We start from the raw sequence: 11,740 nt of genomic DNA, 5'->3' as shown, positions 1-11,740 counted from the left end.
TGACCGGATTACTGAGAGAAAGGGTCAAAAGGCATCCAACTGTGCGCGCTAGATAATACTGAAAATAGAATTTATCAAATCCACTCACATGTTGGGTGCAAAACAGTGAACTCCTGCCTATATGACAGCCCTGTTAAGGCTGCGACATGTCGGGAGCTAATGTGAGGTAGAGATGCACATAGAATTAAGAGTAAGAGAAGCGAATAAACACACAAAGATGAATTTGGGAAGAGGGGAGATGCAGGGGAAGGCGATAAAAGTGGGTTCCCAGGGAGTGATGATGAGAGAAAGAGGGAGGGAGGGTGAGAGATGGTGTGAACAATGAATAGAAGGGGGGGGGAGAGGGGCACCATGCAATGGGTTTTTAGGCAAAACCAGCTTTCAGTGGAGGCTGCAGAACAGCATCAACACTGACTTAGTGAGGAGGCAGGAGGCAGAGGAGGACGTGATAGAAGGGATGAGAGCACGCTGATGGATGGAGATGCTCGGTGGGTGATTTGACTGGGAAATGCAAATTGGAGATATAATGGTGTAAAAAGAGTATGGTGTTTGTCTGGCAGTGGAGGAAGAGGGGCAGAAGCGAGCGAGCAAAGAGGGAGGGGGCGGCGTTAGTTTTTCTGTGTCACTGAAAGAGAGTGGGGGAAGGGAGGCAGGGGAGATAATGCGAGCGAGGGAGCAAACAGTGGAGAGCCAGAGAGCATACTCACTGACTCATATAGCCTATGTATAGTACATGTATATGTATGTATGCGTGTGTGAAAGAAGACAACATTATATTATGTATGCAAGAGTTGTTCAGGGAGCGTTTACGCAGCCTCCGTGGCATCCAGGCCATCAATCACTGATAACATATCACCACTTGAATAACCAATTCAATATTTAATGTCCTTCACAATTTAGCGGTTATAATTCATTGCAAAAAAGGCATACAAAGTCATCGTTCTTGTGGAACACCCATCCATGCAATATTTATACAAACAGATTAATTGTGGAGTAATGAGCTGCAGAATACAACTATAGTTGATTCATAGCTGTATAGAAAACGCTTATCCCCTCATAAACAATTCATGTCTCACACATAAGCCTTCATGGCAGTCGCATATGTCGTGTCTGCGTCGTCGTAAAATAGTGACGATCAAAGTGCACGGAGAAGTTGGCCCTAAACAACTTATTTTGCCCATAGCGGGAAAAATGTACAGTCTACTAAAACCTTGTGTTTAATGTTGTTTTATGGTTCAAAGCTGATAAAAATCCTTTACAACTATTTCCATGTGTCCTGATTTGACACTTTTTACTTGTTTTAACATCACCTGCATCTACAGCATGTGATGTTTAATCAGTCTTGACTAAGGCTTCAACCAATGTATATTGTGATTATTAATTAATCAGATTATTTTCTCAATTAAACTATTAATTCTGATCAACAAAATTGTAAAAAATCCTGAAGTCCATGTCTTCAAATTGCGTCTTTAGTTTAACGAACAACAAAAAGCAAATATTTTATTTTACTTATAAGTCATAACACAAGACAAAGTGAAGAAGCGTGTTCTTACCATGGAGACGCTAGAATTGATTAATCTACTGATCAACAGATTGTCTAATAATTTTAGTTCTGATTTTGAAATTTGTTTTCTCTGTCCATTGTGGGCTTTTTAGTGTATTTTTCAATTTAAATCAACTAAAGCAACCTACAAGACTTTGCGTTACTATAACATGAAAAATAGACATAAAGTACAATTAATATACTTGTGTTCATCTGTTTTTAGTCTTTATATTATTTTATTCAAACATCTGTGACTTTAGCAAGTACTGGATGTATTGTATCAACTTGCATTATAAATTCCCAATATTATTATTCTATGCAGACACCATTCACGTCTCATCTAACATATAGATATAACGTAGGCCCTAACAGATAAAATTGCATTCATTCAAGGAAAATACATACGTTTAAAATCATATTACAATTCGGTAGTTGGGTCATTGTATCATTTGGCATCTTAACACAGTTTAGTATAATTTAAAATAGTGTGCTTGCTGCTAATTTACTCCCTTTAGGCCTTACTACAAAACGTATTTCATCCGATTATCTTTAAAGGTGCACCTTATATGAATTAAGTTAATAACTTACAGACATGAGATTTGATTGATGAATCCACATGGCTAGTGCAAATCTCACAGGTATTGCACCAAGTGTATTCACATACATGTATGTAGTGCGTGCGTGTGAAATGAGCCACTCTTCTATCATCGAAGAGTTACCGTGCACACGATCTCATAAAAACCGTCTTCTTCGGAAAAGCCCATGGCACAAAGGTGCAAGGTGTTTACTGGCAGACGGCCAAAGTTTAAACCCTTCCCCACCTTCAGGTCCCACACCCCTTCAAACACCCTGTCCTTCTCAAAGCCCTCTACCTTGGCCAGTGTGAGATGGTAGCGCGGGTTGTAGGAGTCCTTGTGGAGCCAGCCCTCCTTGCTGTAGGCCTCCTGCAGGCCGCCGTTGAGCTGCTGGAGGTGAAGCTGCGGCTGGGGGCTCAGGTACAGCACCCTCCCGTTGAAGTGCTTCAGCTTCACGGGGAAGGTCAGAGACACCGGCGGGTTGCGATCCAAATGGGCGAACCGTCGGAGGACCTCCCCGGCGGCGGCTACCTCAGCGGGGCCGGGCAAATTCAGGAGGCACATGGTAACGTGGAGGCTGGCGGCGGTCTGCCAGTGAGGGGCGGAGGCGGGGAGAAGGGAGGTGATCTCCTCCTGCAACTGCTGGAAAGAGGAGAGGATGGCCGGAGTGTTGGCCCTGAAGGTGATGAAGTGCGTGGGGCGTTTTTTTGCGGGGCGACCGCCGCCACGTTTCTCTCTCTGCTCCAGAGGTGCTGACGGATTCTGGCTCTTGTTCTGGGCTCGGAAAAAACTCTGTGTATAATAGAAGAGAGAATCGCTGTGTTAAACTGTAAAAGTAGAACAAGAAGGGATTCAAATTGTGATTTAACCCACCGGAGCTTCTTTATTGCCTTCCCAGCTTTCTTCCCACTCTGCCACATTCTCTTCCTCGCCCTCTTTTACACTTGCTTCCTCTTTTTGGGATAAGGACATTTGGTCTTTTGGAGCCTCGGGTCTAAAATCAAAGTAAGAGGCAGGATGTATTTTGTATGATTGCTTTCCAAGTCACACAACTTGATGTTAAGTCTTATAGACACAGTGAAAAAAGAAACATGTAGAGGAGTTGTTATCTGTTCTCAGTTAAATTTAAACTAGGAACATGAACTCCAGACCTCATTGCAGCCTCCTCCGCAACACTTGCTCCTCGTGATTCCTGTTGTTCCTGAGAAGTGTCTCCTCGGCACGTTGGAGCTGGTTTTGACTCAGGGGTGTGAGCATTCATCTCACTCGGCTTCTCTTCCTCCAGATGTGTGTTCTCGGGGTGAGCACACTCCTCTGTTTCACTCTCTTCCTGCAGGTGCAGACTCTCAATTGGTGGCTGGTCTTGTTGTTGCTCTTCTGTGTTCATTTCTTCTGGAATAATTTGTTACATTTGGTTAGCATGAATTCTGCAGAGTGGTCCTGGCTTTTGTACATTTTCTGCATGTCAGTTTGTATCTGGTTGTGTGTAAGGTGGAGGTGGCAATACAGGGTACACTCTCACCTTTTACTTCCCCCTCCCCTCCAAAGGGGGGAGCCAGAGATTGACCGGTGGAGCCAAACACTCTGTCAGTCCTGCTCTGGCGGTCCCAGACCCGGTGCCCTCTGTAGGTGAAGTACTGGATCCTGTGTCTGGGCAGAGCCAGCTCTAAAGAGTAATCACAGTCGCACGGGTCGGTGTCCCAGTTGAAGTCGTTGAAGGGACGCTCCAGCACGCCAAGGAAGCGATCCACGTACCCCACGACAAAGTCTGCCCCGTCCGCCAATGCGTCCCACAGGATCCGAGAGATGACTTCATCTGCCGTGCGCATGCGAGGCTTCTTGTTCACCTCTGCAGGAGAATGAGATATAAATAAAAAATGTTAACACATTAAAAACAAAAGTGAAAAAAAAATCTGATGACGCACGGAGGCACCTTTTGCCTCGTATTTTGGCTTCGTTGCTTTGTTCACTTTCTTCTTGTGTTCTTCCGTCTTTTCTCCATCCTGTTTGTCATCCTGGTCAGGTGACACAGCCCCTGAATCATCTATTGACGGGTCACTAAGACAAGAGATGACGAGCGCGGAAAAAATGCATGAACATGTGAAAAAAAATGCTCTTGGTCGTTAATTCTCTTTGACACAGATTAACTCATCGTGGCTAAGTATCGGTGTCTGTCTGGTGTGCAACATAAGCAATGATCCACCAACAGAAATAAATACACACAATACACTTCTAAACACTAGATTTTAGCAATGAGGAATTAGCATTCAGGCAGCCATCACTTTAATACTAGTTGTCGTGCTACAATGATTTTTAACCTCTTTATTGTTATAGTTAATACAAAATAAAGTCAATTTAAAAAAGACACTTCTGAAGAATGACTGTATCTGTAACCAGGTGGAGCTTTGCATTGTGTAGTTAAAGGAGAGGTTGACGTTTCAAGTCTGACTTAAAAACAACACTCACGTGCCCACGTGTACAATTAAAGAGCAATTGGTGGCTGAAATTGTCGCAGAATTGAGATTCTGTCCCTCATCACTTATACTACAACAATTACAGCAACCAGTTACACTTTCAGTGTGCATAGAGGCATGTGAGTACTGCTTTAAAATGGGCTTTTAAGAAAGTGAACCTATCCTTTTAAACCATTTAGTGTTACTAAAAATAAATGATGTACGTGTCAAGAATGTAACTTAGAATTAAAAGTCCTCCTTCACGGTGAGTTTGCTGAACAAGGTAAGGCCGAGCAGACCTGTGAGAGAAACGACATCTGTGGCCAAAATGACACTTTCCCATCAGGAAAAACCGGCACACGTTGACTCCGTTCTCACCCCGTTCTGTTGACTCTGTCAATGAGAGAGAGAGAGAGAGAGAACGAGAGCGAGAGAGAGTGCAATAAAACTGTAATAAAAGTCTGTAATGAAATCGAGCAACCTCTTAATATGGACTCTGCATTTAAATTAAATTAAAGAAACAAAGCAACGACATGAATAAAAGGTGAATTATACCCAAAGTAGCCCCGCGTAACACCAGCAGGCTTGTCTTTGTATCTGTTTCTGCTGTATGCGTTGTCAATACATGGTTGAGTTGTGTCTCCATGTCAGTGACATATGTTTGTGTGTGTCTGATCACACATAGATGTTAAATGTACAGATCAAAGGAAATAAGATCCACAATCACCTGCCATCAAATACTGAACTCTTTTATTAGATTCCTTATGATCCTTATTTAAACAGGTCTGATATTGCAACTAAGGGATAAATAAGTGATTAATCCCCAGGAGTAAAAACTGGAAGTGGAAAAGGATGACGTGTATAACACCGTATTACTATTACTGTAGCACTACAACTCATGTAACAGGTGGCAATGACTCGTCCCAGAAGATTTAAAATGTCAGCCAAGTAGCTGAGCCAGTTGCCTGTAAACTCAAACACATGCCGCACACCCTGCGCCGCTATGTCGAGATCGGAGGCCTGGATGTGACTCACGCCCCAAATCTTTTAATTATTAGCTGTAATATTTTCCTTCCCACTGAGATGGTACCGACTTGCACAGGTTGACCAGGTCACGGGGAGAACATGAGAGTCAAGACTGGAAGTGACTGGATGAAATAATAATGAAGGAGTTCTTTATTCCCTTGGAACATTCGTCTGGATTTGAGCCCAGTAATACAGAGGTACAGGCTCCTGACTCACACCAGCTAACTCATTCAGCTCCGCCTTCCAGTCTTTGATACAGCCGAACCACTGAGAGCTTACCAGAAATCCAATTGTTCACAGTAACACAGAAATATATCAAAGACTGGGTAATTTTATTACGTAGTCTATTACTCGGTAAAGACTCAGACTGATTTCAGTGATAGATAGTTACAAACACTGTAGATAATAGTCTCTTTGATATGTGATACATGGATTTACCTACTGCTATGTAATGTCTCAAAAGAAGTTAGTTACTGTGTATGACGCTTACTTACCTGCTGTGGCTTTTAGGGTGTCTTTTTCAGGGACCCCTGCCTCTGGCCTGGGCGTGTCTGTCAAGTGGGTCCCCTCATCCTGCTGGTCCTCTGATGAGGCTATTCCTACTCCGTCTGATGCCATGCTCAAATCTGTGATTTAAAAGGAAACATTACTTCAAACCCGTGTGCTGTGTCAATTTTGTTTTTGCTGCCATTATTGTTTTACGTGACGTTGTGACAAAATAAAACCGACCACTCCTAAATATAATGCGGAAGTGGTTGTTTAGCGTTACAAATTTGGTTACAACACCTTTAAAAACTCAACAACTCATTGAGAAAATAATCTTCATATTTAGATAATACATATACAACACAAACACGTCTTTAAAAATCACCTGTAAAATATTTTTAGACATACTAACCGAAGGAGCACGCGACTCTGACTTGTTATTGCCCTTTAACCCTGAGTTTGTTATCGCAGAAGGAATCATGGGTAATGTAGTTTTAATGCGTCTTTCGACGAGAAATGCCTTTGTGGAAGCACTAACGTTATATAAAGCCGGATACTTGCAAATAAAGCAGTCCTCTGCAGAGACTAGATTATTGCTATAAAAATAACTGAGACATTTTCGACTCAACGGTTAAAATTACGAAAAAGGCTCGCGCAGCTAACTGCCATGCGTCATTTGTTCTCGAGCGCGTGACTCCTTGTCATGTGACAGGATCTGTTGTCAGCGAGGAGCAAGGAAACAGAACAGAACAAGGAAAGTGTAGAAAATCTAAATCTGAGACGCCGAGAATCATGGTTTTTTGTCAAACGGACAGAATTGAGTTTGTTTTATATCACATTTAAAATGTTGCTTTTTATATAACGGGTTTTTTTACGCTGCGACCAATGAATGTCCCTGTGTGAAGTGGCATTGAGTCATTTGTTGAACTTTGTTCTGTGCTGAAGGTAAGACGATCTGATATTATCAGTTGTAGTAAATATGTCTTAACCCTTGTGTTACTTAGTCATGTCAGTAACTGACCAGAAACAAATGTTAAGTTATGAACCGCTTGTTAATGCTCACATCAGGCTCAAATGTATTCAGCTCAATAAACATGAAAAAACTTGTCTCCTTTTCAGATGAATGCTCTGGTTGCCCTCTGTCATTTCTGTGAGCTCCATGGCCCTCGGACGTTGTTTTGCACCGAGGCACTGCACCCTCCATCGCCGTCCCCTTCATCCCAGACAGGTGCCCCAGTGCCTGGGGACAGGGACAGAGATGGTGACCGTGAAGGTGAAGGGCTGACCATGAGGGCCAACAGCTCTGCCACTCAGAGAGGGGAAATGTGTGAGGTGAGGACAGAACGTGAGCTCCATTTGAACGGAGCCACCCTTCTTCCTGCCTGTCTTCTCCATTATAACACTCTAGCTGTGACAATGGTGTATGCAGGTTGGTCCACAGTCCTGTCATCTATCTCAAAGTAATAATGTTCCTCTTCTCCTCACCTCACAGGGATGTCGATCTCTTCCTGCATCTCACCCAGGATTTGTGAGCATTGATGATGAAACAGGCATTCGCTTCCTGAGCCACCAGCATCCCAGACAGCCACAGCTGTTCAGCGTGGTCCGCCAGGCCTGCGTACGCAGCCTCAGCTGTGAGGTAAACAGTGATGTACGTCTTCATGTATGTACGTATGTGTGTGTCACACATCTGATGCACTAAATAAACGTCCTTCACCACATATACTTCTGCTCTCTGTCCGTTTCATCAGGTGTGTCCCGGCCGTGAAGGACCAATTTTCTTTGGCGATGAGCAACATGGTTTTGTGTTCTCACACACCTTTTTTATCAAAGACAGCCTGGCCAGGGGCTTCCAGCGCTGGTACAGTATTGTGATGGTAGCAATGGACAGGATCTACCTTATCAACTCCTGGCCTTTCCTGTTACGCCACCTTAGACTCACTATACAGAGCCTGCAAAGCACAGCCCTCAAGGTATAGGGTGCACACATGGACACAGACATACCTTTATTCAGTTTATTCAGATACAAATATGAAGACTTGTTCTACATGTGTGTGACTATGGTACTGTTCTCTCCATCAGGTGTTTGACAATGAACAAGGAGTTTGTCCCCAGCGAGCAGTGAGGATGAACAGTGTCTTCTCACCTGCAGTTTTCCCACACCAAAGGAGTGGCAACGCAGCCCGATCACTAACCTCACTTACACAGCATCAGAACCTATGGGCCAGCCTGCACTCGTCCTTTAGCTGGTGAGTCGATACACCATCAGCCCCACTGTGACATACAAGCTGTCGTCCGTAATGGCTCACCTTGACGTGGATTTGTGTTTTCACGTCGTCTCCAGGCTGCTGAAGGCATGTGGTTGTCGTCTGACGGAGAAGCTACTGGAGGGAGCCCCCACTGAGGACACTCTGGTGCTCATAGAGAGACAGACAGGTAGTCACAATGTCCTTGATTAAAGGAAGTTTTTCCACACTAAACATTTGTAGTTACCTATCCAACACTTGTTCAAGCCTGTAACTTGGTAACAAATATCTCCGTTGACATTAAACTAATCCCAAAAAGGAGGATCCTTGGCAATGCTTCCACATATCTTTCATGTTGCTTCCAGGCAAGGTTTGGCCTCTTTCTTGAAGATGATGTCAGCAGATGTCATGTGCTTTGCACAAAAAAAAAAGTCTCCTGTGAAAATGTGATTCACTGGGTCAGTCAGTGCAGACACACAGAAAAAACACCGGGTTATTCACAGAGCCATTGTACTCAAATAAACTTCCTTTCCAGAAAGTGTTTACACAATTATTAGTCAAGAATTAGAGACTGATTAAAAGATTTTCAGAGACATTTCCGAGTCCAGCGCGGCTCTTTGGTAGTTTGTGGAATTTTAATACCCTGTTCCCTTTTATTAATATTGTAAGTGCACTTTATTTCTTTAACACTTCATCATCAAAATGTAATTGATAAATAAATACACATGAAATACAACAGAAGAAAATAATTACGTCATCCGTATTACACAATATTAAAGCAGTACACATCAAAATGTGATTGATAAATACAACAGAAGAAAATAATTATGTCATCTGTATTACACAATATTAAAGCAGTACACATCAAAATGTCAATTTGTAGAAATAGTTTTTGTTAAGTTTCTTTTCTTTGAGCACAGTCTGTCACCCTTACACCGCAGAGGAAGCTGTTTCATCTTGTCCTTACTCGGAAATCTATTAGTATGGCAGTTGAAATTAGTCACAGATAAGCGGTGAGATTGTACAGTGCTGGTTTCAGTTTGAAAATAGCATGCGTAGCATCATGCTCACATTAAATTCTATATATGGAGAGTGACATTTAACCAGCCCTGTCTACAAGATTTCCTGTGGAATTTCCCCCGCATTGTTTTTTTTTTTACTTGAAAACATTTGATCATTGCTATTTCTGTTTTTATGTCATTCTCTGTTACAAAAAGAGCAAGAGGAGGAAATGAGCTGCTGGGAAGGAGCAGAAGGAGGCTGTTCTACATCACAGCGGCACCAATTAGAGAGTGAGCTGGGCCTCCACTTCCTGTGTGATGATGAAAAATTAAGTCAATTACCCGGCCCAAAATTTAGGTCGCTGAGGCATTTGAGACAGGTAAACTTTATCAGCTTGTCATTTTGTTGTGCAGAAAACTGAAAATAGAGAAATAAAAAACTTTGGTTTTGGGCTTTTTTGGCTGTAACAAACACAGTTTTTGCATGAATTTATAGTTTTATGGTATTAATCTGATACATTTAAGTTAATTCACATTTGAACATCTGCTCACATAACATATCTTTGAGGCGTTGCACATTTCAGTCTGATTTATTCTGCAGGTTCTCGGGGGTGCTGAGTTTCGTCAGCTAGTGTGGCACGTGCTCATGGGAAACCAGGTCATATGGAGAGGCGCTGACCCCGGGCTCATCCAGTCAGCTTTCACGCTGCTCAAGGTAGTTTACTCTGCTGCTGCGTCCCTTTCTGCCTCGTTAGGAGAGATCGTGTCACTATGATGTGGGTAGATATCAATTAGGACAAGTGATAACACCTGGGTCCTCATTAGTTTAGCCGTTGTTAAATTTAGATGCAGTGTAGTGGACACAATTGTAACTCTTACAATAATCATTTAACACAAAAGACTTTGGTTTTATCCTGTCAAGGTTGAAAAGTACTTGTGAAATATGATGAATCTAAATGATTAATTCCATGTTATGTAAATATATTTGATGAGATATAAACTGATTAGATCGTGTTTCAGCTATTCCTCCACAAAGATACTTTTGTGCATTCATTTTGTTTTTTTTCTAACTTCTAACTCTTCCCCTGAAGACATTTGAACTTACCATGGCACGCCTTGAAATAGTCTTTGCCTGTACATGCTCAGCTGAAATTTCTATGCTAGATACACAAACAAGATGGAGCTTGTAACTATTTTCAGTTGACAACTGTTTTACTGTGGCGAGATATCTGAGTGTATTTTTACAGCAGAGATTTTGCCTCGTCATTGTAGGAAAATCACAGGTGTTCCCAATGACATTAACGATGACTTACTTCTATTCGTGTGTCCCAGTAAACCATGACAGCGTGACATTGAGGCCACATGAGCAAAACCAGGACCCAGAAAGTGAAGCAGCGATCATTAATTTTATTATTTACACCTGTGCTTTTCCTACTGTGCCATGTCAAACTGCCTTCTGTGAACAAGGCCTATCAGCCACAATAACTGAGTGGGTGAGCAGGGCCATTAACTCTGTCCTGTTTCCCATCAGTCTTTGGTCCCAGTAGGCTGTGTGCGTTCGGTGCCATACAGTGCTCAGTATGAGGAGGCCTACAAATGCAACTTCCTGGGTCTAAGCCCAGATGTGAATATTCCAACGCACGTCAGCTCCTCAGGTACAAGACTGTCTGTAGACTCGCACTGTGATAGATTACCATTTGAAACCTCTGAGAGAACTGTTAGAACAAGTCGTACACTTGAACATGAAGAATTTTCTTTTTTCTTCCTTTTGTGTGTCCTGTAGAGTTTTCATTGCTGGTGGATGTCAGTACAGAGAGAAGCTGTCAGATGTCAGCCGTGGGTGAAGACGATATCTACTCACTTTATCAGTTCAACATCAGCAGTGCCAACACACAGCCCACTGACAGGGGTGAGCGCGCATACCTGAAGTTATAAATAGTCATGGTACATTTGCTTCGTGGTTAAACCCCAAAAGCAAAGAGTGCATATCTTTGCCTTTAAGGACGTGACCATGTCTTAACCCTAAAACATGGTCACTTAAGTTTGAATAGTAATTAATTTTAATTAATCACAGAAAATGTTTTTGAAACTTTCTATCACAATTTAGATCTAAATCTGCATCAAAATTATTATCAGAGTTATGTGGGCCAGATTTCGGTTTAATTTAAGTGAGAGCAAATAGCAACAATATTTAGACATGTCCCGTCCTAGGATCTGGTTCCACAGCCCATCTTTCTACCAGCTTTCATTCAAAATTGCACTGTCAACAAGTTTTTAAGTTAACAATTGGACAAGAGGGACCAAAAACACAACCCCCTTGTTGGATTTGGCAGGAAACACGTGAAGGGTTGCACGTAGAACTATAGAATAACTAGCAATCATATAATGAACTGTCAAACAATCTTTGTCC

General features: G+C 42.4%; 2 protein-coding genes across 5 annotated transcripts in view; one reads left to right on the top strand and one right to left on the bottom strand.

The window, feature by feature from the left end:
• Nucleotides 1-397: 397 nt before the first annotated feature.
• On the bottom strand, nt 398-6,792 carry leng9 (leukocyte receptor cluster (LRC) member 9). Of its 3 annotated transcripts, none has more exons than XM_031852948.1 (8): nt 6,469-6,792; nt 6,092-6,223; nt 4,871-4,964; nt 4,052-4,176; nt 3,641-3,967; nt 3,270-3,510; nt 2,992-3,112; nt 398-2,910 (listed from the first exon to the last, which is right to left on the bottom strand). In XM_031852948.1, exons 2-8 carry the CDS (start codon nt 6,213-6,215, stop codon nt 2,248-2,250), a joined length of 1,695 nt encoding a protein of 564 aa, XP_031708808.1. In that variant the 5' UTR covers nt 6,216-6,223; nt 6,469-6,792; the 3' UTR covers nt 398-2,247. The 3 variants fall into 3 exon arrangements, with proteins under 3 accessions (XP_031708808.1, XP_031708806.1, XP_031708809.1); XM_031852946.1 differs by having other exon boundaries at nt 6,496-6,792; XM_031852949.1 differs by having other exon boundaries at nt 3,270-3,507; nt 6,496-6,792.
• Nucleotides 6,776-11,740, top strand: part of flcn (folliculin) — a 6,947-nt gene continuing 1,982 nt past the window's right edge. The window contains exons 1-10 of one of the 2 annotated variants that reach the window (XM_031852950.1): nt 6,776-7,028; nt 7,203-7,415; nt 7,576-7,734; nt 7,835-8,056; nt 8,166-8,332; nt 8,428-8,519; nt 9,547-9,710; nt 9,932-10,045; nt 10,862-10,985; nt 11,114-11,239. In XM_031852950.1, the coding sequence (XP_031708810.1) occupies nt 7,203-7,415; nt 7,576-7,734; nt 7,835-8,056; nt 8,166-8,332; nt 8,428-8,519; nt 9,547-9,710; nt 9,932-10,045; nt 10,862-10,985; nt 11,114-11,239 (1,381 nt within the window). In that variant the 5' untranslated portion in view covers nt 6,776-7,028. The remainder of the gene's footprint in view (nt 7,029-7,202; nt 7,416-7,575; nt 7,735-7,834; nt 8,057-8,165; nt 8,333-8,427; nt 8,520-9,546; nt 9,711-9,931; nt 10,046-10,861; nt 10,986-11,113; nt 11,240-11,740) is intronic. The other variant, XM_031852951.1, reaches the window with a different exon arrangement.

Source organism: Anarrhichthys ocellatus, unplaced genomic scaffold (genome assembly GCF_004355925.1).
Source record: "Anarrhichthys ocellatus isolate YVR2014 unplaced genomic scaffold, GSC_Weel_1.0 scaffold13, whole genome shotgun sequence".
Taxonomy (NCBI): domain Eukaryota; kingdom Metazoa; phylum Chordata; class Actinopteri; order Perciformes; family Anarhichadidae; genus Anarrhichthys; species Anarrhichthys ocellatus.
Note: the sequence above shows the minus strand (reverse complement) of the source record. Positions and strands in the feature narration are given on the sequence as shown.